Source organism: Podarcis bocagei, assembly GCF_964188305.1.
Source record: "Podarcis bocagei genome assembly, chromosome: Z".
In the NCBI taxonomy this organism is placed as follows: Eukaryota; Metazoa; Chordata; class Lepidosauria; order Squamata; family Lacertidae; genus Podarcis; species Podarcis bocagei.
In genome coordinates this window covers 49,397,544-49,421,778 of record NC_138140.1, presented here as the reverse complement: position 1 = coordinate 49,421,778, position 24,235 = coordinate 49,397,544, and the positions used below count along the sequence as shown (strand labels likewise).

General features: G+C 44.7%; 1 protein-coding gene across 1 annotated transcript in view; it reads left to right on the top strand.

Annotated features, from left to right (window-relative positions):
* TAF1 (TATA-box binding protein associated factor 1) overlaps positions 1-20,494 on the top strand; it is a 46,900-nt gene extending 26,406 nt beyond the window's left edge. The window contains exons 20-37 of the mRNA XM_081180380.1: positions 216-296; positions 392-567; positions 819-1,057; positions 2,439-2,658; positions 3,698-3,842; positions 5,003-5,199; positions 6,879-6,987; positions 7,251-7,349; positions 9,046-9,223; positions 10,543-10,610; positions 11,707-11,829; positions 12,589-12,681; positions 13,238-13,322; positions 14,602-14,669; positions 14,757-14,873; positions 15,664-15,811; positions 17,161-17,335; positions 20,241-20,494. Coding sequence (XP_081036506.1) covers positions 216-296; positions 392-567; positions 819-1,057; positions 2,439-2,658; positions 3,698-3,842; positions 5,003-5,199; positions 6,879-6,987; positions 7,251-7,349; positions 9,046-9,223; positions 10,543-10,610; positions 11,707-11,829; positions 12,589-12,681; positions 13,238-13,322; positions 14,602-14,669; positions 14,757-14,873; positions 15,664-15,811; positions 17,161-17,335; positions 20,241-20,316 — 2,397 coding nt within the window. The 3' untranslated portion in view covers positions 20,317-20,494. The remainder of the gene's footprint in view (positions 1-215; positions 297-391; positions 568-818; positions 1,058-2,438; positions 2,659-3,697; positions 3,843-5,002; positions 5,200-6,878; positions 6,988-7,250; positions 7,350-9,045; positions 9,224-10,542; positions 10,611-11,706; positions 11,830-12,588; positions 12,682-13,237; positions 13,323-14,601; positions 14,670-14,756; positions 14,874-15,663; positions 15,812-17,160; positions 17,336-20,240) is intronic.
* Positions 20,495-24,235: the final 3,741 nt, after the last annotated feature.

Below are 24,235 nucleotides of genomic sequence, written 5' to 3'. Positions count from 1 at the left end.
TGCTGCTGCTCCTTCATTCTTACTCATTGGCAAGGAAAGGGGCAGAACAGCAGTTTCCTGCTAGACCCCCTGATTACCTCTGAGGGGCTTGCATAGGGTTAGGGAGGCTACTGGAGCTGAAGAGTTTCTCCCCAAGGCCCAGGCCTAGGAAGTGTGGGGAGGGAGACAAATGGGCAGGATATCAGAAGGAAGAAACCTGCTCTTCCTCCTCCAAGCAGGATGACAAGCCGCTCCAGAAGAAGACACTCAAAAGTGGCAAGCAGATGCTGCGACAGTTTGGAATTCCTGAAGAGGAGGTAAGTACGGGGTAGGGGCTGTTGCAGGAGCATGCCTTCATGCCCTGGGCCTCCCTTGGCAGCCTCCTGCAGTCACCCAATCTCTCGTTCTGCAGATCAACAAGCTTTCCCGCTGGGAGATTGTTGATGTCGTGCGTGCGATATCCACAAAGCAGGCTCGCTTTGATGAAGAATTGACAAACAAATTTGCCCATGGTTCTCGCTTCTCTGCAGCAGAGCAGAAGGAGAGGTACAAGGAGAACTGCCAACGCATCTTTGACTTGCAGAACAAGTGAGTTCTTCTGCCAATGCTACAGGTAGTTGGCGTAGTCCGTACTAAGCTAGATGGACGCAGTGGTCCAACTCTACATAAGGCAGCGCTCGCTGTGTGTGTGTGTGTGTGTGTGTGTGTGTGTAGGAATTGGATGTAGCAGAGTCACTAGGGCTCTGTGGCATTTGTGTTTCCATCCTCCTGTTTGTGGTCCAAATGCTTCCATGGTGCAGACCTCAGAGATTGACCCTTGTGGTGGTTTTCTGCTGCAGAGTTCTGGCGTCCACTGACATCTTATCTACAGACACTGACAGTAGCTCTGCTGAGGACAGTGATGTTAAGGAGATGGGGAAGGACATTGAGAGCATGGTACAGGACAAGACCTGTCGTCAGCTGTTGAGGGACAAGGAGGAGGAGGAACGGAAGGAGCTACAGAAGATGATGATGGAGAAGAAAAGCATCAACCACAAGGAGAGGAATGTGAAGAACCAGAAGGATGGAAAAGAGCTGTGTGAGTGCCTGGCAGGGGCCGGGAGGTCCCCAGACAGAGCATCCAGTTATGGTCTTAATGCAAGGGGGGGGGCACCCGTCGCACTCCTGGTGGTCTTGAACTTCAGCTTCCATCAGGCTCAGCCAGCATGGACTATGGTGTGGGATGATAGGAGCTGTAGTCCTGGTGTGTGTGTGTCTGTGTGTATACAGATATAGACATAAACATAATTTATTATTTATCTTTAAGCAGGACTGTGGTTTTAATTTTATTTCTCTATATGGGCTCTTGGGTACCCTGTTAGGGAAAAGGAGCAGGTTTTTTTTCTTATAACATATATTTTATTAAATTTTCAAAAATTTCACATATATATTCCAATACATAATATTTTTTTCTCTTGTTTTGTCAACTTCCCTCCCCGTTTTTCATGGCTTTTTTTTATTTCTCCCCCTTGCTGCACAGAGGTGGTCTGCAGTGGGCCTGGTGCCTGAATAGTATGTCCTTCTCTCTATTTCCCAGGCATTTTATTATTAACTTTCTCTTTTAGTGCATGATGGTTTTTGTATAACTGATGTACTTGGGGAAGGAGGTGATGATTTAATTGTTGGGCATCTGTGTAGAATCATAATTTTATTGTGTTTAGTGCACCTAATTTTTCAAATTTATTTGGAGACCCTTGTGGTGGTAAAGTGACAAAGAGAGAGAGAAAAAGAAAGAGAGAGAGAAAGAAAGAACAATTAATAATAACAGTAGCCCTTGACAAGTGGCATAACTAGTAGACAGGTCAGGAGAAGGATGAAACATTTCACAAAATGTGTTCATTTTCATTTATAAGAATGTTTATAAGTTGCCAACTCATTAAAAAATACACCATAGTAAAACAATAATAAAATAAAGAAAAAATGATCAACAATGAACCACATTAATGCTGTTCAAACCCTTGCCCAGAACATGGGTATTCACATGCAGCAAAATATCAGGGTTGTAGGTGTGCCTGTGTGATTTCAGGAGGAACAACGTTCCAAATTGCAAGCGCTACTAGGAGAAGAGCCTTGTTTTGCAGAGAAATGAAACAAAGATAAGCATCGGATAGTCAGCAGGGCTTATTCAGATGGTGGCCGGCCTTGTGGTGGTCCTTGACCATTTAGGCCTTGGAAATTACAGAGAAAGAGAAACTGGAGAGTAGAACAGAAATGTGCATGAGAAGCTGGTGAAGAGGCTGCCGGGAATGCACATTGCCTAAAATTCTGCATGGTACAGTGGTGGATGACTGTTCCTTTGTGTGCGCCCTCTCCCAAGGCTCCTGAACGCCTGCCTCCATAGGATCTTGGAGACTAGGCATTTTGTTTCTTGCCCAGGGAGCTCACTGCCTTTGACAACACAGCCATGCTTTCCCCTGCAGCCTCCACCCCTGGCAGCCCAGGAAAGCCAAGCGATAGCAGTGGCACGGCTTCTGCGACCAGCCCTGGTCCTGCCACCACTTCCGCCCCCCGCTGCTTGAAAATCTACCGCACTTTCCGCGATGAGGACGGGAAGGAGTACGAGAGATGCGAGACGGTCCGCAATCCATTGATCATCAACGCCTACATGAAGATAAGGAAAACCAAGGATGATGAGTTCATGTAAGGCAGAGCTTTCCAAACTGTCTGTCACGACACGTTAGGGGTCAGCTGTAGCGTGTAGGTGTGTTGCGCAAACACTCTCCACGCTCCTCCCGGGGCTGGAAAGGGGTTAGTTTAACCTCCGGTTTGCTAGTAAAACTGAACTGCTGTGTCACGAAAAGATGCATGTCTAAAATGTATGTCACCAGCAGGAAAAATTTGGAAAGCTCTGATGTAAGGGCATCGCAGGGAGCCTGCTTTCCCTTAGGGGGTGTTATTGGCTTGTTTTCTTTTCTTTTCTTGTTTTTATTATGTATTTTGTGTTTTTAGCATGTATTTTTTTGCTACGAACCACCCCGAGATCTATGGATGAAGGGTGCTATATAAATTGTATTATTATTATTATTATTATTATTATTATTATTATTATTAACAGTATACAAATTATTATTATTATTTATTATTAATTTGGGTAGAGTGGGAATCTCCTTGTGAAAGGAGAGGTGCAGAAGGCTGCAAATGCACAGTACGCTTATATTTTTATTGTGTGTGTTTTTTAAATTACACCCTGCCTTTCTGCCTCTTTCTATATGAAATTTAAAGCAAGCAGGCTAACAAACATATGAGCAGGATGCAGCAGGAAATAAAACACACAGCCAGCATATGGAGTCAGGCAGAGTAAATCAAATCAGGAACCAGCCAATGCTGTAGTGCAGGGATGAGGAACCTGTGGCCCTCCAGATGTTGTTGGACTTCAGCTCCCATCAGCTCCAGTCAGTGTAGCCAGTGGTCAGGGATGATGATAGATGTAGTTTAGAACACCTAGAGAGCCACTGTGACCCCCAGTGTGGTTTATGTTTATCTCAGTGCCTGAATATTTACTGGCTGGCCGTACCAATAGGCCAGGGATGGGAAAAATATATGGTCCTCTGAGTGTTGTTGGACTACAGCTCCCATCAGTGCTGGACAGCATAGTCAGTGGTCTGGGTTGATGGGAGTTGGAGTCCTGCAACATTGTGTTTCTCACCACTGCCTTAACTGAAGGCTTTTGTGTTTCCAGCCGGAGGTTTGCCATCTCAGAAAAGCAGCGTCAGAAGCTGCGGTGTGAAAAGCGCCAGATCCAGTTGAAGTTGATGCGGCTTAAACGAAAGAAAGAGAAGGAGCAGCAGAAGGCTCCTCCCAAGAAGAAGCTCAGGTTGGAGAAGGTAAGCAGGCTTTCTTGAAAGCTTCAGCTGCTTCTGGCTCCTTTTCTTGCAGTGTTATTATAAATAAAGAAGTAATGGTCTTGTATCTGTGAAGAGACATATGCCAGTGTGCTGCACAGCACCACAGAAACCAAAGCAGAGGGCTTTACTTGCTCTTCCCCCAAGTCTAGTGGAAGGAGTCATGCAGCCCAGCTAATGGAGCTTTCTTTTTTGAAACAGATTTTGATGAATCCAGATTGCATTGCAGCAAAATCCAGATAGAAAAAGCAAAACAAAACCCAGAGGGGTAGCCATGCAATGGAAATACTTAGAGTCCCATGGCACCTTAAAGGCTAACACAGTTTACTAAGAATAAGCTTCCCTGGACTCAAGCCCCCTTTGTCAGATGCATGCAGCGAAAGTTAGATGATGTACAAAGAAGAAAATTTAACATATGCTTCAGCTCCAATTACCACTGACTAATTTTTGGCATGGAGAGGAAACCTTAACTTTTAACATTTCAGATATCTCATTCAGCCCACATTTTACCAGCTTCCTTGCGAGAATACAGTGGTACCTCGGGTTAAGAACTTCTGGAGGTCCATTCTTAACCTGAAACTATTCTTAACCTGAGGTACCACTTTAGCTAATGGGGCCTCTCACTGCCACCGCGCCACCACCGCATGATTTCTGTTCTCATCCTGAAGTAAAGTTCTTAACCCGAGGTACTATTTCTGGGTTAGCGGAGTCTGTAACCTGAAGCGTCTGTAACCCGAGGTACCACTGTATCTTGGGGGGGCTTTGTCAAAAGCCTTACTGAAATCAAGATACACCATGTCCACAGCATTTCCCTGATCCACCAAGTTTGTAATTCCATTAAAAAAAAAGAAATTGGATTCATCGGCGCACACTGGGTGGGTATGTGCATGGGTTGAGACTTTATTTTCAAAATGTGCAAACAGCCTTTCTGCTTAAAGGTACACACAGCAGGGGAGTGCTTGGGAACAAGTCCAGCGCTTCTTCACAAGCTCCCACTCCACCCCACCCCACCTTGGTTTTGTTGCTGCCTTCAGCTAGTGCTGGTGTTACAGTTGATGGGAGCACTGCCTATCCCTCGATAACTCTGCTTTTGTGCTTCTGAAGTAGCCTGCAACTATTCATTCCTTTGCTTTTGCTTGCAGATTAAGTGTAGTGCTTGCGGTACCAGTGGGCACATGAAGAACAACAAAATCTGCCCAGCCAAACTGCCCTCCAAGCCTGTCGCCATGACGGTGGAGCAGCAGGAGGAGCTGGAGAAGACCATCATTCCCACCGATGACAGTGAGCTGATCAAAGTGGAGGGAACCAAGATTGTCTTAGGGAAGCAACTCGTTGAGAGGTAAGGGCCGTGTTTGGCACCATCTCACAGATAGAGGTGCAGGGGTCCTGCCTGGGCTATGAACATCATAAGAGCCTACTGGTTGACGCCCATCACAGTCTAGTCCAGAATCCTGTTCTCACAGTGGGCACCCAGATGACTGTGGGAAACCTTCAATAAGGACCTGAGCACAAAAGCACTCTTCCTCCGGTGGTGTCCAGCAACTAGTATTCAGAAACGTTGCTGCCATTGACAATATTGCCTTTCCTGCATTTGTCCACTTTTAAAGCCATCCAAGATGGTGGCCATCCTCCTGTGGGAGTGAGTTCCACAGTTTAACCAAGTGTTTCATGAAGAAGTGCTTATTTTTAATCCGTCTTGGATCTCCAAACATTCAAATGTCATTGGACGACCACAAGTTCTAGCGTTATGAGAGAGAGAGAAACTTTCCCCATCCACTTTCCCCATTCCATGCATAATGCTATAAACTTACATCATGTGATCTCTTGCTCACTTTCCTCTAAATTAAGAAGTCCAGAACAAGGTAGAAGAGTTGAAATCCCTTCCTGTGGACGGGTGGAAGTCATCCACATGTGGCAGTGGGTTAGCACCTTGTCATTGCCCGGGCCAGACAGGGCCACGTATTCCAAAACGGAGAGAAAATCCAGCACCTGTATTAACTGACTGTCTTCTGGATGACTCCCACACATATCTGGTAGTAAGTGCCCAATACTCCAGTCTTTCTCACAGACTGGCATAGGTCTGTGCAGGACTACCTTTGAAGGTGACTCAGAAACCACAACTAATCAGAATGCAGCAGTAGATTGGTGAGTGGGAGTGGCTGCCGGGACCATGTAACACCAGTCCTAAACAATCTATACTGGCTCCCAGTACATTTCTGAGCACAATTCAAAGTGTTGGTGCTGACCTTTAAAGCCCTAAAGGTATACAGGCCTCGACCCTGTATACCTGAAGGGGCGTCTCTATCCCCATCGTCAGCTCTGACACTGAGGTCCAGCTTTGAGGTCTTCTGCTGGTTCCCTCACTACAAGAAGGGAACCATTCTTGACAGTGGTGCCCACCCTGTGGAATGCCCTCCCAACAGATGTCAAGGAGATAAAGAACGACACAATTGCATGGCCCCATCAGCCAAAAACCTTGCAGAAAAGAAACATTTTTACCTAAAGTGCTTACATCAGCAAAGATGCCTCTTTGATGCGCTTGTTGAGGCTGTTCCCAAAAAGAGGTCCCGCAACCAAGACGGTTTCAAGTCATTGGGGTAATTGGTTTATATACCAGCCATTGCACAAGCCACAATGAATTTTACAGGAAGATCAAATAAACCCATAACACCGTAAAATCACACAAGCCTTAAAAAATAAGAACACAACAGTTCATAACAAGTTGCTAAATACCATTTACTATTATCCACAGGAGCAGCAACTGTCTGGTGTACAGTGTAGGACATGTAGTACCACTGAATCTAAATGAAGCAGCAGGCTGCTGTGTGGGCTGATGGGGTTAAAGTTCTTCAACTTACAGCTCCAGTTACCCCAGACTAGACCCAATAAAAGAGCAAATGGGCTTCATATTGTGCTCTTTATGGTTTAATCAGTCCCTCCCAGAGGGGCAGCTGGGCCCACTGGAGGGAGAGGTGGTGGAAACTGCAGCGTGTTTCTCCTCCCTCTCTCTCCTTGCAGCGCGAATGAAGTTCGCAAGAAGTCTTTAGTCCTGAAGTTCACAAAAGGACAGCTTCTGCAAAAGAAGGAACAGGGCTCTGGAACCACGGCTGCTTGTAGCTCCTTAAACGTGAGTCCTTGTGTTGCTTTCATTGCCCCCCCCCCTTGCCCTTGCCCACTATCCATCTTGGAAATGGTGGCAACAGCAAGTGCTTATTCTAAGCCTCAGCCAGGGCTGGTTCACTATAGACCAGGAACAGCCAAAGGGCAACTCCTCCCCCAAAAAGTAGAGACCAATTAGATGCTTTGAGGTGCCCTTTGTCAAGATTCCCAAAAGTCCATCATACATAAACTTTGGAAGTGCCTTTAACGTCCCACTTCTCTCTCTTTCAGCAGCCTCAGAAGTCCAGCCACCAGGGGAGCACACCCCCCATAGAGATACTGTCTTATATCCTGGAAGGCATTATCAACGAAATGCAAGAACTTCCAAATGTAAGACCTTTTCACCTGTGAGGTTTGATTTTTGCCTCTTCTGGCTCTATGTCATGCGCAAAGACAAGGGGGCATTATCCTATCCATATATCAGGAGAGCTAGTTCCTTGAGAAATTCTTGTCTCATATCAGCATTGAGCATTTGAGGATGTTGCCTCTCCACCTCCTGCCAAACTCTACTCCATGAGTTGTGGGCTCAGTCTTCAACAGCTCACATTCTGTTTAGTGGGGTGTATGAAAAGTGCTGTGTATCAGAATCATACATCTAAATGTATTATTGGTGTCAGCAGCTTTCAAAGGGGATCAGAAAAATTCTCATGGAGGAAAAGGGAGAGAGGTCAATCAGTGGCTGCAAATCAGGCCAGAAGAGGAGAAGCCCAGGCCAGGGAGCTAGTGCCATCAGCCCCTGAAATTGGCCTGATAAGATTTTGTGCCATTTGTTGGTGTTAACTGCGTTCATATTTTAAACCCTTGGATGCCTTGGCAAAAAGGTGGTGTATAAATGCAATAATAATAATAATAATTAAAGAAGAGGTGGTTAAGTCTACCTCTGGACGCCAGTTGCCTTCCTGGCTGAGCATAGGGGGAAACATAATGCTTTATATCCTGCCTTCCTGCAGCAAGCACACCACAGTTGCCTAAAAAGATGGGACCTACCTTTGGCCCGGTCCAGTGCGGCTGGGGTCACCTGCAAACCCCCGGAACTCTGAATATCCTCCAATGTGCGCAGCACTGGAAAAGGCCTCTCCCTTCCTCTCCAGGGCGCTCAGTGACATATATCAGCTTGATATATGCACACTAATCTTCTGGCATAACACAACAAGAAGAGTGAGATATTGTAGATCTAAGCTACTATTTATTTACATACTATATACAGACTACAATATAATGGCGACCATTCTCTTCAGCTCCGAGAGAGCAACCAAAATAATAATAATAATAATAATAATAATAATAATAATAATTTTTATTTATACCCCGCCCACCCTCCCCAGCCAAAGCCGGGCTCAGAGCGGCTTACAAGCAATAATAAAAACAAGTTGAATGATTACAACTTAAAAACAAAATTAAAATACAACATTAAAATATTGAAACATTGAAATATTAATTGTGAAAGTACATTACAAAGTACATACAATGGAAGAGAGGTCAGGCCTTCTTCCGTTTCCACAGTCTTCTCAGACAGGTGTGTGATTTACACCAGTCACATTTTGCAGCATCGGCTGAATGAAATACTAACAGGAGTTGGGCATCTTTAGCCTGGAAAAGAGGAGACTGAGAGGAGATATCTGAAGGGCTGTCACATGGAGGAGGGTGCAAGCTTGTTTTCTCTTGCTCTGGAAGGCAAGGCTTGAACCAATGGCTTCAAGTTGCAGGAAAGGAGATTCTGACTAAACATACCGGAAGACTTTCTGACAGTCAAGAGCTACTTGACAGTGGAACAGACTCCCTCGAGAGGTTGTGGACTCCCCTTCCTTGGAATGGCTCCAGTGGCCCTTTTGAGGGAGATGGGTTTCATTATCTGCCCTCTCTCCTTGGTAGGTGAACAAAGCAATGGCTTTATCTGGGTTTGTTTGTTTGTCTTAAAAAAATGTTTTTTTCATGTTGTTGTATCCGTCCCTGGTAACTTAAGGGAGGGTGGTATATTAAGAAATAAAAGGGATGCTCACATTCTTTCCCGGTTTACCTTTGCCAGACATGTTACTTCCACAAGCCTGTTAGCAGGAGGGGTGTCAGAAATTATCGCAAGATCATCGGCCGACCAATGGACCTGTACACCCTGCGCCAGAATGTCCGTAAGCTCTCTTACAAATCGAGCAAAGAATTCCGAGAGCACCTGGAGCTGATTGTGAAGAACAGTGCCACGTTCAATGGTGAGAGTTAATTTTCTTTCTTTCTTTCTTTCTTTCTTTCTTTCTTTCTTTCTTTCTTTCTGAACTGTTTCTCTTCTGCTCTTTCTTCCCTCCTTGTGCAAAGTGTCCCAGTCTCAAAAAACAGGTTACGGCAACTGGGGCAGTGACCTGGTGCTCTTTCTGAGGGTGTTAAGGGAAGAGGAGGAATGGGCTAGGCAAAGGGCGGCTTTTAAGTATTGATCTTTTTTAAAAAACAAAACCTCCAATATTTTATTTTTCCAATTTTTCATTTTACAATGTTTCTAACAAAAAAAGTTAAACATAAACAAAAATCAATGTTTTCTTCGCCTTCCCTCCCCTCCTCTCTACTGCTCCTTATTTCATGTTACAGACTTACTGCATAACCAATTCCAGCCTATTTATAAATTTTATCTTTTTCCTCTCTATAAGTTATTTTTTACTGCTCGTGTTTACATCAATCCTGCTGAAGTTTTTAATTGTTTACAATTTGTCTTCATATATTCAACAATCTACCCCCATTCTGTTAAAAAAAAGGTCTCTCATCTTGATCTTTTATTCTTCCAGTAAGTTTCGCCATCTCTGCATAGCTCTGTAAGGCTACCTTGTGCTGGGGAATTTCCTTCTGATGCTCACCTACTTTACACTGTGGCCTACTTTCTTCTTTAAACCCTCTGGTGATCGTCCTGTCTTCACTAGGTGTCCAATTATTTCTCTGACGGATGGCCTTATATATTTGTAAGTTGCCTGCATGCTCCCCTTTGTAATTTCCTGGTTTCCTTTGCTCTCAGTGCGACTGCTTCTCTTTCCCTTGTCTGATTTCTCAACTGGACCTGCTAAGAAAAAACCTCATCTATCTTGAGTGATTTCAGTTAGAACTAGTCCTTCTGGACTACCAAGGAAGAGTTGTGATACCTGCTCCTTTCCTCTGGGGCCATGATCTCCCAGCAGCTTGGGGACAGTGGGAATGGAGCAAAATAAAAGCATTGCTTTGCTGGCTGCTTCTCAATTGCTGTCACACCGTGGAGCAGCCTTTGCCAATCTGATGCCCATCAGATATTTTGGACTGCAACTTCAGGGTGACTTTGTTGACTTGGGCTGATGGGAATTTCGGTCTAAAACATCTGGAGGACACCAGTTGGATGTAAAATCAAGTGTGTGCTCTCTGAGAGTTCTGATGAGTCTCCAAGTTAGCTCTCCATACCACTGGGGAACAGGACCAACTTAACCACATGTAATCTTAAATGTGTAACTTGCCTTTTGTCAAGACAGCTCACAACAACACCATCCCACAATAAAGGTTTCTGCTGTTGTGTTTGCAGGGCCAGAGCACAAGTTGACTCAGATTGCTCAGTCAATGCTGGACTTCGGTGATCAAAAATTGAAAGAGGCAAGTCAGATTGTGGAGGGAGGGTTGCTTGTGGCTTGGAGGTAAGGGCGTTGCTTAGCCACTTAGGGTACTTTTAGGGCTGAGCTGTTTGCATAAACAGTTTGGTGATTCTGGACTGAAGGGAGATCTCTCTTGAAAGGACTAAAGGCAGCCAGAGTGGTTTGTTGGATGCTTGCATTAGGAGCTGAGCATAGGACCTGCTCTCTTGATCTAATAGTTTTTAGTGGTAGAGTTCGAATGGTGACTTTACTGTCCAATACTAATTTTGGTTTCTGGATTTTAACTGAAAGTTACTGAATTTGAAAGTGCAGCATAGATTTCCAAACAGATTATGAATGTTGTATTAGCTGTGGGTGAGAAAGATTCCATGGTCATTATCTAATTAAACAAAACTTATTGCTGGAAGGACAGAATCAGAATCAGAATCACACACAAAATATGAACATAAACAACAAAATTTTTGGTTGTTGAAAAAAAACATTTCTCCAAAAAGGACACCAATTCATTTAATGGTAAAACATGATCTTGTTTGTCTACAGCTTATTTTAACTATAAAAAATTTTAAAACTGGAATGTAGTGCTTTTTAATAATAGTGGTATTAGTGAAAATGAAAAAAGACAGTTCCAGGTAACTGAGAGAATGTGAACAATAAGCTTCTTTTATGGGCCATGTTGCATGTGAGAAAACCAGCCCAAATTGCTGGAGATTTTGAGTTGTAGCTGACTTTCCTTATGAATAAAGATGGGATATGTGTGAATGCCTTCTGTTTTAAAACCTGAACTACCGGTAATTGGATAGGAACAGAAGATGTTGAAATATATTTTTGAAATTACATAAGCAATAAAAATACAGTAGGCACATAGAAAACCACCCCATACTGAGGCAGGCCATTGTTCCATCTTAACTCATTTCGCTCTCCAGGGTATCAGGTAGGAAGCATTCACAGCTCTACCTGGAAATGCCAAGGATTGAACCCAGGACCTTCTGCATGCAAAGCAGGTGCTCTGCCATTGAGCAGTGTTCAGCAAAAAGTGGGTTGCTATAAAGGAGTTGCTCTGGAGCTGAGTGTGTTTCTGTACCTTGGTGTCCTTTCAGAAGGAAGATAAACTGGCTCGTTTGGAAAAGGCAATTAATCGCCTTCTGGATGATGTTCATCAAGTGACCTTCTCCTATATTCTGAACAAGATTGTATCACAGAAGATAAAGGCTGTTCCTCATGTATGTCTGCCCTTAGCAATTGGTGGTGATGGAAAAGAGCTTGTGGAAAAGGGGACTGTCACAGTAGCCTTGTGCATGGAGGATAAAGCTATCAGTGACTTCTAGCCACAATGACTACGTTCTACCTCCACTTCTAAATACCAGTTGCTGGGAATCACAAGTGGGGATAGTTACACTCATGTCTTCCTTTGGGGCCTTCCACTGGCCTAGACTTGGCTGCTGTGCAAGCAGGATGGTGGGACTACAGTGGTACCTCGGGTTAAGAACTTAATTAGTTCTGGAGGTCCGTTCTTAACCTGAAACCGTTCTTAACCTGAGGTACCACTGTAGCTAATGGGGCCTCCCGCTGCCGCTGTGCGATTTCTGTTCTCATCCTGAAGCAAAGTTCTTAACCCGAGGTACTACTTCCAGGTTAGCAGAGTCTGTAACCTGAAGCGTCTGTAACCCGAGGTACCACTGTATATGCTTCCTGAGCTGTATTTGAGCAGCACTGCATTTAACAAATGCTGATGCTGCACAGCTCCAAAATTATCTGGCTCTGGAGTTCCATACTTTGGGTTTGACGAAAATGCTATAGTAGAATCCAGGCACCTCCAGAGGACTTAGGATTTGTTGGCAGATAATGGGATGTTCCCTCTAGATTCAGCTTGATGTTGTACAAAAGCTTTTCAGTGTCTTATGCAGATACTGGATCCAGCATGCAATTCACCATGCAAGACTTGCTTGCTCATTATCTTTTTACCCTCTTTTTGCTTGCAGGCCAGGCTCTTTTTCCGTCCTGTAAACAGGAGACGCATGCCAAAATATTACAAAGTCATTGTCAGCCCAATGGACCTAAGGACTATCAGCAAGGTGCAAACTTTGAAGGGTGCAGCTGTTGTTGGTTTATGTTGCAGCTTCTCAGAACTGTCTTTTGTAAACTGCTTCAAGGTTTTCTTACAATCAGGCAATGTATACATTTAGTTAAATGAAATAAAAGAAGCCTTGGCAGAAAAGGCCCAAGGTTGATGGCAGCATGTTAAATCCCAGATAAAATACCAGGAATAGAACTGGAATATGGAAATGTGGGCTGAGGGTGAAGAAATTCTGCTTGCCTAATCTCAGCCACCAGCTGCTGACTTGGAGGCCAAAAAGTCATGGGGAAAATAAATAACTCAAAGACATGTGCTGTATTTTGTAACTCTGGCTTGGGTCATGTTGAGCAATCAGGGAGGTTGTGGTGGGGAGAAGCAGTTCTATATGTGAAAGGAATTACCAGGACACTCCAAAATATTAGTGAAGTGTAAGGAAGAAAGGGTCCTCGTAAAGGATCCACTTCAGACTTTTTGTATGCCAGAATCAAGAATTCATATTGCCTCCTTAAGGCTTCAAATTCCCATCTTGTCTCCTATTCATTCATTCATTCTAGAACATCTCCAGACATAAATACCAGAACCGAGAAGTCTTTATGGATGACGTGAAACTGATCCTTGCCAACAGCATTAAATACAATGGTAAGAGACCCTCTTGGCTCCTTGCCATGTCTGCAGCCCTTTGACTCACATTTACAGAGAGTTATCAGGGCTTTGTGGGGCACCTTTGCAAGAAGAAAAGGCTAAGGAGTAAACCCTACACAAATCTGGATGGCAGTTAGATGGCATCTTGTAAGCCTCCTTCTGGCAACTCCTGCAGCCCAGCTGGTGCCAAACATCTTGCTCTGCTTTCCTTTGGACCACATCAGCGAGGCTGAGAGAGGGGTCTTGCCAACTGGGCAGCCCAGGACCTCCAGACACACTGCCCAGGCTTGCTCTCCAGGGAGGTCACTTTGATGCTGCTAATGAAGCAGTTTGTCTTTATCCCCGGAGGCACACCCCATCGTCTCTTGAGACAGACAGATGCCAGCAATAAGGGCAAGACCTGAATGTGACCACATCTACTCATTAAGACATTAATGTATGCTTTTCCAAAATGTGGCTAGTTCCCTTGATGAAAATTGCTTCTTCTGGGGACTTTTCTGTTAAGCTTCTTCAGCTCTTGGGGTCCAATACTGCATTGTAAACAGGCATGAACAGAATAGAGGAGGGCTGGTTAATCCCCAGCTTGGGGCTTCTAATCTGTCCACCCAGCAATTTTTTCTGTCCCCCAAGATCCCACCAATTTTGGTAGCAAAGGGGCAGTCACAGCGCTGAGAAAGCCAGAGAGCTTTTAATTCTCTCCACTGAGTCCAGCTCCCTGGTGGACATGCAACCTACTCTCTCCCACATTATCAGATAGATCATTTGCTTGCGTGGAAAGGGGGGATTCCTCTCCTCAAGCTAGCTGGTTTGTGTTGATTAGCTGAGGAGGGGCTGAATGTCTGGTGTGCATGTTGACAGTGTGCAATGCTCACTTCCACTGCAGGCATATGGCCCTGGGGAGCGGGAATTGGCAGACAGGCCTTGAAAGTTTACCTGCTCATGGGCTAGAGTATTGGTTTTGATTAAATCTCAGGGCCTTTTAAAATGTGCTTGGGGGAGGGGAGGTTCAGGAGTCTTACATGGTCAGAGCTTAAGGGAAACCTTAAGGAGTTCTGCAGGGACGAGAGCCTTTGAAGAATACCACATTTGGTTGCCACCAGTGAACTTGGCAAAGCTTTGGAAAGCTCTGGGTGCATATCACAAGGAAGCATGGACCTTGGCCCTGAAGATGACCACTTAGAAGTGGGTTGCTTATTCCTGTGGCTTTCTTGTGTGCTCAGGTCCTAAGGAGCAGCATTAAGGAGATGTGGTTTGTTTGTTTGTATTTCCAATTCAGGTCCTGACAGCCAGAACACAAAAACAGCTCAAGAAATGGTGGACATCTGTTACAAGGCACTAGGAGAGGTAGGTGGCCCAGCAAGCCAATGCTGCCAAGGACCGTTTTCAATTCTTCAGCAAACACTTACTTTCTCTGTCTTTCTGCTTCTTCAGTATGATGAGCACTTGACCCAGCTTGAGAAGGATATCTCTGCTGTTAACAAAGCAGCCTTAGAGGAGGCAGACCTGGAGAGCTTTGGCCCAACCATCTCTCAGCCCTGTATGCCCCAGGTGAGGCTTCTTGCCAAAGCTCTCTTTTCAGGGACCCTCTTCTGGCATCAAGGCCTGTGGCTGCAGTTTGGGGTGGTGGCTGCAGCAGGGATAATGTATGTGCTTCTTTCTGACTCAATCCTGCCTATGTTGTTCTGCTTTATTAGATTTCTGAGCCACACCTCCATGCTGGGCCTAGTAGCACTGGGAGACCATCTGGCTGGGAAAGAGCCCATTGGTCAGCTAGGCCCTTCCTGGCTACTTTAGCAGGCAGCATTGCCTACTCTGATTCTCTCCAGTGGCTTAGACAAGGAGGAGGTTTTCCTATCACCTGGTACCTGTTCCTTTTTAAAATCAGCACTTTGAATTGGGTCTGGAAACTAATTGGCAGCCGGTGCTGTGGGCCAGGATTGGCATTATGTGCTCAAACCCTTTCCCATAACAGAAGTGTTCTGTTCCACAGCTTTTAACATTGTGTGATGTTTCATTATTTTATTCACTGCTGGAGGCTCAGATTCCCACTGACTTTGGGCAAATCATTGGCTCTGCCTCACTCACTCTGCAAGGTTGTTGTGAGTATAGATGAGTAGAGCAACCTTGTGTGCAAGGTGGTTGCAAATCATCTGCTTGCTGCAAAATACCGCAGAAGTAAGTACTAGTGCGGCTGGTGATGCAGGCACTTGGGTTTATTTCTGAAACCACTTCAGTTTGCCAGGGCCATTTTTAGAGAGCAGCTAGCTAGCTACCTTCTGCATGTGCCAGGAAATTCTCTGCAACCTCCTTTCTACCATTGGTTGTTCCATCATGACAGAAAATGGAAGGTGAAAACAGAGACCTGGGTGAAAAGGAAGAAGGCTTAGTGCAGCAGCCTCAGGCCAGCATGCATTATGAAGACTTGACCCTGTCAGATAACGAGGAGAGTGACAGCAGTGGCAAGGAAGACGATGACACTTTCACACGTAAGTTTTCACTCTTTACATAGCAAAATGCCTTGCGCTGAGTTAAACCATTGCTCCATCTAACTCATGGTTGCCTACACTGGCTGGCAGTGGTTTCAAGGGCTCCAGATCAGCCAGGGATTGGACCTGGGACCTTCTGCGTGCAAAGCAGGTGCTCTGCCATTGTGCTGTGGTCCTTTGGCTATTAGCAAGAAGCAAACGCTTGTGAATTCAGGCAAATGTACATTCCTTTCAGTTGCTGTGGCTTACCAGGACCATGCAAACTGACCACAAGCTGTTGCCAGAGTTTGTCCTTGGTTGAAGTTTGTGGTTAGCGAGGAAGCATCTTAAGCCAAGACTCCTCACTTCTTTTCTCTTCCTAGCTTGCTTAAACCAGGGGCAAGATGTTCCTAGCCAATCCACAGAGCCTTTTGGATCTGCCAACCCCCCTTCTCCTCTTCTGTACCCCTGTGTGGTTATTAACCTCTCCCCCTCTAAGCCTAATTGCTATGCTGATGGGGTAGAGGTTTCTTTCTTTGGCAGTAGGGGGCAGCAGCGCTCTCTTCCTAATGCAGGATTAGGGGGAAACCACTCTAGAACACACGGGAGGGGGGGCTTCTTTGGGGTGGGGGCTAGAATGTAAGGAGGGGTGGAGTAATGCTCCCATCTCCACATGCTGCAGAGCCTAAAAATTGTGCTCCCTGCATGACAACTTGGCTTAAAAAAAGGGTCCCATTTGTGACATTTTTTTCCTAAGACCAATTGTCATGCAGTGGGGATGGGGAGGGTAGAGATAAGATGAATGGTGACTGAAATGACTATGTGTGGATGGGGAGAATAAGTATTCAAGGGGCCGTAGGGATGTGTGAATGATTGGAAGCAGGGAAGAGCATGCAGGTGAAGACTCTTCCGATTTCAGCTTTGGCTCCTCCCCATTGTCAGTAGACTCTTCCCCACCAGTTTCTCTCAGGGGAATCAAACTTTTGACTTAAAAGTTTACTGCCTCTGCAGTAGAGCAAATGATTATCGGAGATGCCTAGCTGTTAAATGCTGAGAAAGGAAAGCTGAGGATGGTGGAAATATAGTACACATGAATGGAAGATTCCATGTGAGAATGAGGGACCCCAGACTGAAAAAAGCTTCCTCTAGTCTAGTTTTTCATATGGTACTAACTTTTCCAGTGGCTGACTTTGTTCAAATGTAAAATGCTTTTGAGGTTCTTATTTGAACTGCAACTTAGCCACCTTCTGAAGGATGACAAAACTACTCAAAGGAGAGCAATATCCTTGGAGCCATTTGCAGGTGACCTGGGGGATAAACAGGCTTGGGTAACTTTATTATGGCTACCCATTTTCTGTCCCGTTGTGCAGCAATCCAGCAAAGTGAAAGTAGCAGAGATTCAGGTGCAGGATCCTCTGCAGTGAGACCGAGACAGCCTTGTGTTCTTCAAGAGAATGTGCAAATAGACAAAGACAACAAAGACAGCATGATGTCGTATGAGGCAGCAGGGAAGATTTCACATGCCATGGAGTATAGCAGTGCCAGGTAACCATAGACAAGTGTGCTGTTGGAGCCATTAAGGAGTGTTTGGTTGTCTCAAAAGCAGGTTGGCTGCGCTCAGTTCAGATGACTCTTATGAGTTGCCTTTGAGTTGTGGGCCTCCCTGTTCTTTATTGCTCTTCTGTTAACTGGTTACACTTTCATACCACCCATCCAACCAAGTTCTCTGGGCAGTCTGCTCATACAAGAAAATGTGAAATGCAGTACACCATTAAACTCTAAAACCAAAGTGGGGGTTGGCGAGGGAACTCACACAGCAAGAAAAAGCCCAGCAGAAAACAACAACAAACATCTAAAATTAACATAAAGCACAGCAACTAAAACAATTTAAACAATTCATTTCTCAATTGCTGCAATGCCATCAGCCACCAAACAAAAACATGCTATCACAACTTTAGTAGTAACCCCCATGAGCCAATCCTGGCTTCTTTGTAGATGTGATTCATAACCCTAGTCATGAGCAGGATTAGTCTTCCCTGTTCTTTAAACATTTACGTGGATTAGTTCTTGAACATACAGAAAAATAGAAAGTGCGGCAGCACACATTCATCTCATGAGGGGAGTAATAATATTATTCGTGCATTGCAGGGGTTTGGACTAGATGACCCTTGGGGTCCCTTCCAACAATGCAACTCCGTGATTCTATGATGTTGCCATGCAGGATTAAACCTATGCAGTTGCCTTAGAGCACTGCTCATGAAAGGTTCATTCTGATGCTGAAATGTCCAGTCTCTTAACACCATTTGCATCTGATTCTGCCTGCAATGCTTGCATAACCACCTTCCACACAGCAATCTTGCTTCTGATGGGAGCAGTCTTGAGTGGTAGGGTTGCGGTGGTATTGCTGCACCAGATGCACACCTTGAAGGATGACTGCGCAAATGAGATGGCTTGGATGGTGTTCAAAGATCAGACAGATTCATGGAGAAAAAGTCTATCCATGGCTACTTGCCACAAGGGTAAGAGGCATTATGCCTCCGAATGCCAGTTGCTGGGAATTGGAGTTGGGAAGAGCATTGCTGGTGTGCTCATGCTCTGCTTGCGGGCTTCCCAAGGGCATCCGTTTGGCCACTGTGCGAACAGGATGCTGGACTAGATCCGGCAGCCAGGCTCTTCTTACATTCCTAACAAATCAGAAACCATGCACTTGTGGTGATAAAAATGTTCAGAGAAGCACCAAGTGAATGCTCCTCTGCATTTGCAATGTGTCACACTTTTGTGTTTTCCTTCACTATATTGTTTCTCTTCTGTACAGTGCTCAGTACACATGAACTTATTTTCTTTATTGAGGTCAAAGTCCAGACAGCAGAATTAACAACTGGAACAATTTTGTCTACTGCGTCTGCCCCTTGAAAATTCCCTATAAGCTTATTTGCATTTAAAATAGCACTCCTTCAGCCAAAACCTATGTTCCAGAGTTTAAAATCAGTACTCATTCATTGACTATCACTGTCACTGCAGCCTGTCTTGTCCTTGTTGCCATATAACAGAATTTCACAACAGGCCTGGTGATATTCAGATCTTTTGTCAGCAAGAAGATATTTAACATAGGTTTCCTCCGGCAGGCCAGGTAATTTCCTTAGTAACCGTTGAATTAGCTCTCTTTGGGTATCATGATACAGTGGACAATATAGAAGAATGGGCCCAGTGGATTCAATCTCGTCAGAATTGCATGGGTATAATCTCTGTTGGACTGGGATGTCATGATATCTGCCCGCTAATAATGCTGAAAGGAGAACATTAAAGCAGGCTCTGGAGAATGCCCAACAGTGTTTAGAGTTGTCCAGTGCACTTAAATAATTTGCTGGATAGGATCTTTGAAGTTTGGGTAAAAATTTACAAATTTTGGAGGATTGATTAAGATCGTTTTGGAATTCTCTGTCCCAGATTCGTTCTTTAATTATACTTCTAGTCCTTTCCATTTCCAGACCTAAAGTATATTCAGGAGAAAGGCCATATAAAGCCAGTTTTCTTGTGATGCCCTTCCACCATTTTATTTGATAATTATCAATCAATGTCAAAGAGAGCAGCCCAGTTGAGGTCTTATTAAGTCTTAGCCATGTGTACAGAGTAACTAGCCACACTTTGGCTTCAATCCTATTTAGGCCCATCTCCAGTCTACAGGGCTGCATTGGGGACACATTTAGGGATTTGGAGAATTGACCTTGGGAATCCTGGTTTTAGTTTTTCATAGAGGTCCAGATTAGAGAGGGGGACTAGTTGTGCACGCTATGGATTTTGCAGCAAATAGTTTGATAGCAGCTGGAATAAAAATTTCCTCCCTTTGCTCAATGGAATGTTAAGATTGCTGCAGTACTTTTCTGGGCCATAGAGGAAGTATGATTAATATGGGCAGTTTTCTTTCTTGAAGCTTGAAATACAACCCCTAGATATTTGAAACAGGTGAGTTGTTCAATGTCTTGGTTATCTATGCACCATCTGTAGGTTTTCCTTCTATTGGAGAAAACCATGACTTTTGTTTTTTGGTACTTTACTGCTAATTGATCCTCCATACAGTGTTGGACTAGTTTCTTAAGAGCAATCTTAAGGCCAATTTGTGTCTGAAACAGGATGACAGCATTATCTGCATAAAGCAGGAGAGGCAACATTCTATCTGCCTTTTGGGCCATGTATATCTGTCCCTCGAAGATGTTTACTAAGGGAATAAATGTTAAACAAAAAGGGGGCCAATATGCAACCTTGTTTGACTCCCTTAGCTGTTATAATTGGATTAGGAAGATGACCTGCCCAGCTGCATCTCACACTTGTGCTGCTGTAAAGTTTGTATATCAACAACAGCTAGCATCGGTCTATCGTCTTTCTAAGTTTGTCCCACGCTCAGAACGAATGATAAATAACAACAGCATCATGAGATTTCTTTCTTTTCCAGTAGCCACGAGGACGAGGAAGAAAGTGACGACCTCTCTTCCATTGCAGGAGATAGTGATCTGGATTCAGATGAATAAAACACTTTATTGGGGATCATGTTAAGATTGCATCATGGTCTCAGTGTATAGATTTTTCTTTGTTATCCAATGAAATGCTGCTGCTAAACTGAGACACTTGTTGTTGATTCATCTTTTATGAATCAATATTGTGTTTAGGATGTATATAAAGGTAAATTAAAAATTACCCTTAACTGCATGAGAGTTGTTTTTTGTTCATACAAGCACTCCTTCTAAAAGTCCAATTTGGCCTTCTAAAAGTCCAATGTGGCTCTCACCACATGAAGCATTACTGCTCAAACCACTTGGAAAGAAAGGAAAATGGCTCACATATGCTGATTTATTACAGGACCATGATGGGAAATGGAAATTAAGAGATTATGATGAGATCAAAGACCACTTTCAGAGTTGGTTGCATTACGTATTAGAGTATTTTAATATTTTTTTTTGGAAGCCACCGAGAGTGGCTAAGAAGCCCAGCCAGATGGGTGGGGTATAAATAATAAATTCTTATTATTATTATTATTATTATTGACAACTATATGAAACACATAAAGAAGGCAGCAAGAAAGGATTTAGTTATACTAGATCTAGGTTTCAAACAGAAGTGATTGAAGGGAAAGGGAAACTACTGAAGGCCGCATACAGCATACTATTAGAATGGGAGACAAAAGATGAAGAGGTAAAATCAGTTATTATTAAATGGGCACAAGATGTAGGTCACAACATTATGATGGAAGATTGGGTTAAATTATGGAAAACTGACTTAAAATTTACAGATTGTTCCCTATTGAAGGAAAATTACATGAAGATGATGTACAGATGGTACACAACACCAGTGCAGTTAAGGAAAATGTACAAAACTAGTTCAAATATATGTTGGAAGTGTAAGGGAAAGGAGGGAACATTTTATCATATGTGGTGGAATTGTAAGGCAATTAAAAAAATTGGGAAATGATATACAACGAATTGAAGAAAATGTTCCATTTAACATTTGTTAAAAAACCCGAGGCATTTTTGTTGGGGATTGTAGGGAAAGACCTGCCAAAAAAGTTGAAAAACATCTTCATGTATGTGACAACGGCCGCGAGAGTTCTGGTAGCACAAGGATGGAAGACTGAAGAAACCCCAACTAAAGAATCATGGCAAGAAAAATTGATGGACTATGCAGAACTGGCAAAACTGACATATAAGCTATGGGACAAGGATAACTGTGACTTTAAGGATGAATGGGAACCTTTTACAAAGTATCTGAAGACCCAACAAAGTGAACTGGACACCTTGGCAGGTTTTGAATAAACATTCACAATTTTTTTATTGATAATAATCAGCTAAACAGTTTGAGGATCTATGCAACTTTGTAACATGCAGCATTATTAGAGAAACCAAAGACTGGAACTGAGGGAAGTCGGGGGGTGGGTTCTGTTTGGGAGGGAGGAAAAATGGGGGGGGGAATAAGGATGATATGTTTTTGGATATGTCTTGCAATAATTTGGAATAAAAAATAATAAAAGTCCAATTTTGCCAAGACCAATGCAATTGCTGTATGTATGTATGTATGTATGTATGTATGTATATTTGTGGTACAGTTTGTGTTAATTTGTCCATCCCTGGCGTTTTTGAAGAGCATTGCCAATTTAGGAGCTTAAATGGATGACTTGCATCCACATCCCTTGGTCACATATACTTGTCTCTAAATACCCTTTTGCTTCCAAGCAAGCAAGTTATCACTCACAGGTTTTGATCATAGCTGAGGAACATTTAACCAAACTCTGAATAACCCTGTGAGTTGCGGATCCCAAACCACTTTGAAAGCTGTTACCATGAGAGGGCGAGATGTAGCGTGGGCAGGGGGTGGGTGTCCGTGGCCCCGAGCACAATTTTGCAAAGGGGCGCAAACAGGCTCCCCCACAGCAGACTCCTTTATCAGAGCCTGGCTGTGTGCAAGGAGCTGCACGGCTTGTGCCTGGCGCAGTTCTGCCCCTGGGTCAAGAGGAGAGTGGGTGGCAGGTTTCCCGTGCCTTTCTTACCCTGAAATGTGGCGTGTGCGCCCTGGGCAGTGTGGGCATATGCTCTGCCACTGGTGTATACAGGGAACTGTGCTTTGGGTGGAGGGTCTAGAACATGGGTAGGCAACCTAATGCCCGGGTGCCAGATCCGGCCCAATCGCCTTCTAAATCTGGCCTGCAGATGGTCTGGGAATGAACGTATTTTTACATGAGTAGAATGTGTCCTTTTATTTAAAATGCATCTCTGGGTTATTTGTGGGGCAAAGGAATTCATTCTTTTCTTCTTTTCCCCCAAAATATAGTCTGCCCCCCCCCACAAGGTCTGAGAAAAAGTGGACCGGCTGCCTGCTGAAAAAGTTTGCTGACCCCTGGTCACCAGATTTTTTTTCCAAAGAATACGGCGACCCTTTTTCTTGAAAAGAGAAAAAAAAAGTTCTTAAAAAAGGTTATTTTAAAAAATTAAGAAGTACTATCTTTTCTTCTGTGGTCTCTGTCTCATGGCCTGCTCTCTGGGCCCCGGCTAGCTGCCGTGGAGTAGGCTCAGGTCAGGCCTGGGCTCGGCCATGTGTCCTTGCCCTCCTGGTGCTCTCCTACCTCCTCCTCAGTGGTGGCAGTGGCAGGTTGGGGCTCCCCTCTTTTTTCTCCTTCCTCTTCCTCTCTCTTCCTTCTCCTTATCCCTGCACCAGCTCCGGGGTTTTCCTGGCCCCGGAGTGCCGCTGGGCAGTCGGCAGGGTGGCCGGGCACTGTCGCTCCCAGCTCAATTTGGGTTTGGGGGGAGTCTGCAGTTCCCCCAGTTGACATGCCAGGTATCCCCGGTTCCCCCTCAGCAGTGGCAGTGGCAGTCTCAGCAGCCCAGAGCCAGCCTGGTAGTGCAGTTGGTTCTGGCTGGCTTCAAGAGCTGCTCGCTGCCATGGTGCCCACCATTTTGCCTCACCAAAAGTCCCCATATAATGTGTCTTGTGCCATTGAACCAATCATGCAACAGTCATTCCCTACTAATAAATATACAATACTTAAAATATAAATCTGGGGACATTAAATGAAGTCCGGGGACATTCTGGGGACGGATTTTGTCCAGGGACAGATTCATAAATCTGGGGACTGCCCCCGGGAAACGGGGACATCTGGTAACTATACTTTGGGAGGCACAGCAAAAATGCTGCTTTGTCCCAAGAGAAATAAAAATCTGTTCTCGGCATGAGCCCGCGGACGTTGCCTTGGAAACAACCACCAGTGAGTTCAGTGGGGCTTCCAGGTCCAAATAAGCAGAGACTGGCAATCCAGACTGGCAATTGAGACTGGGACTCGGAACCAACCATCAGCCAACGGAAGGAATATTTTTATTTTGTTTTGACATCAGCCAATGGTTTGGAAAAAGAGCTTCAAAGAAGAGATCCCTTGATGGGACTATCAGGTAGCAGAGCACGTGCGCCTTGCTCTCATGAAGAGGGGGGCTGGGCTGGGGTGTGTCTCCCTCATTCGTCCCCCCACCCTCCAGATTGTGAGGCGTGTCTCTCATTGGCTCCCAGATCTTGCTTCTCAATTGGGTGCTTTAAAAAATACACATCACGCGGCTACGCCTTTGCCCCTCTCACCGCGGACTTCCGCTCTTGCGCAGTGTGCGCGCGAGGAATTCCTCCTCAGCCTTTTGTAGAAAATCATAAAACCATCAACCGAATCCAATAAACAAATAAATAAAAGGGCTGAGGTGAATAATATTTCTTTGCGTGTACAGACGGAGAATGAGGAGTGTGCGGGGGGGAGGGGGTAACGGTCATTTCTCGCGCATGCGCCGTTCGCTTCTTCTGTAACCGGCGGTTGTGAGGCGGGGCGTGTGTGGAGATGTGACAGGACTTGCGTCGCATGTGGAGCGGGGCGGGGCCGCGCCTGCGCAAGAGCAGCCATGGTGCGAGCCCGCGCGCAGGCGCCCT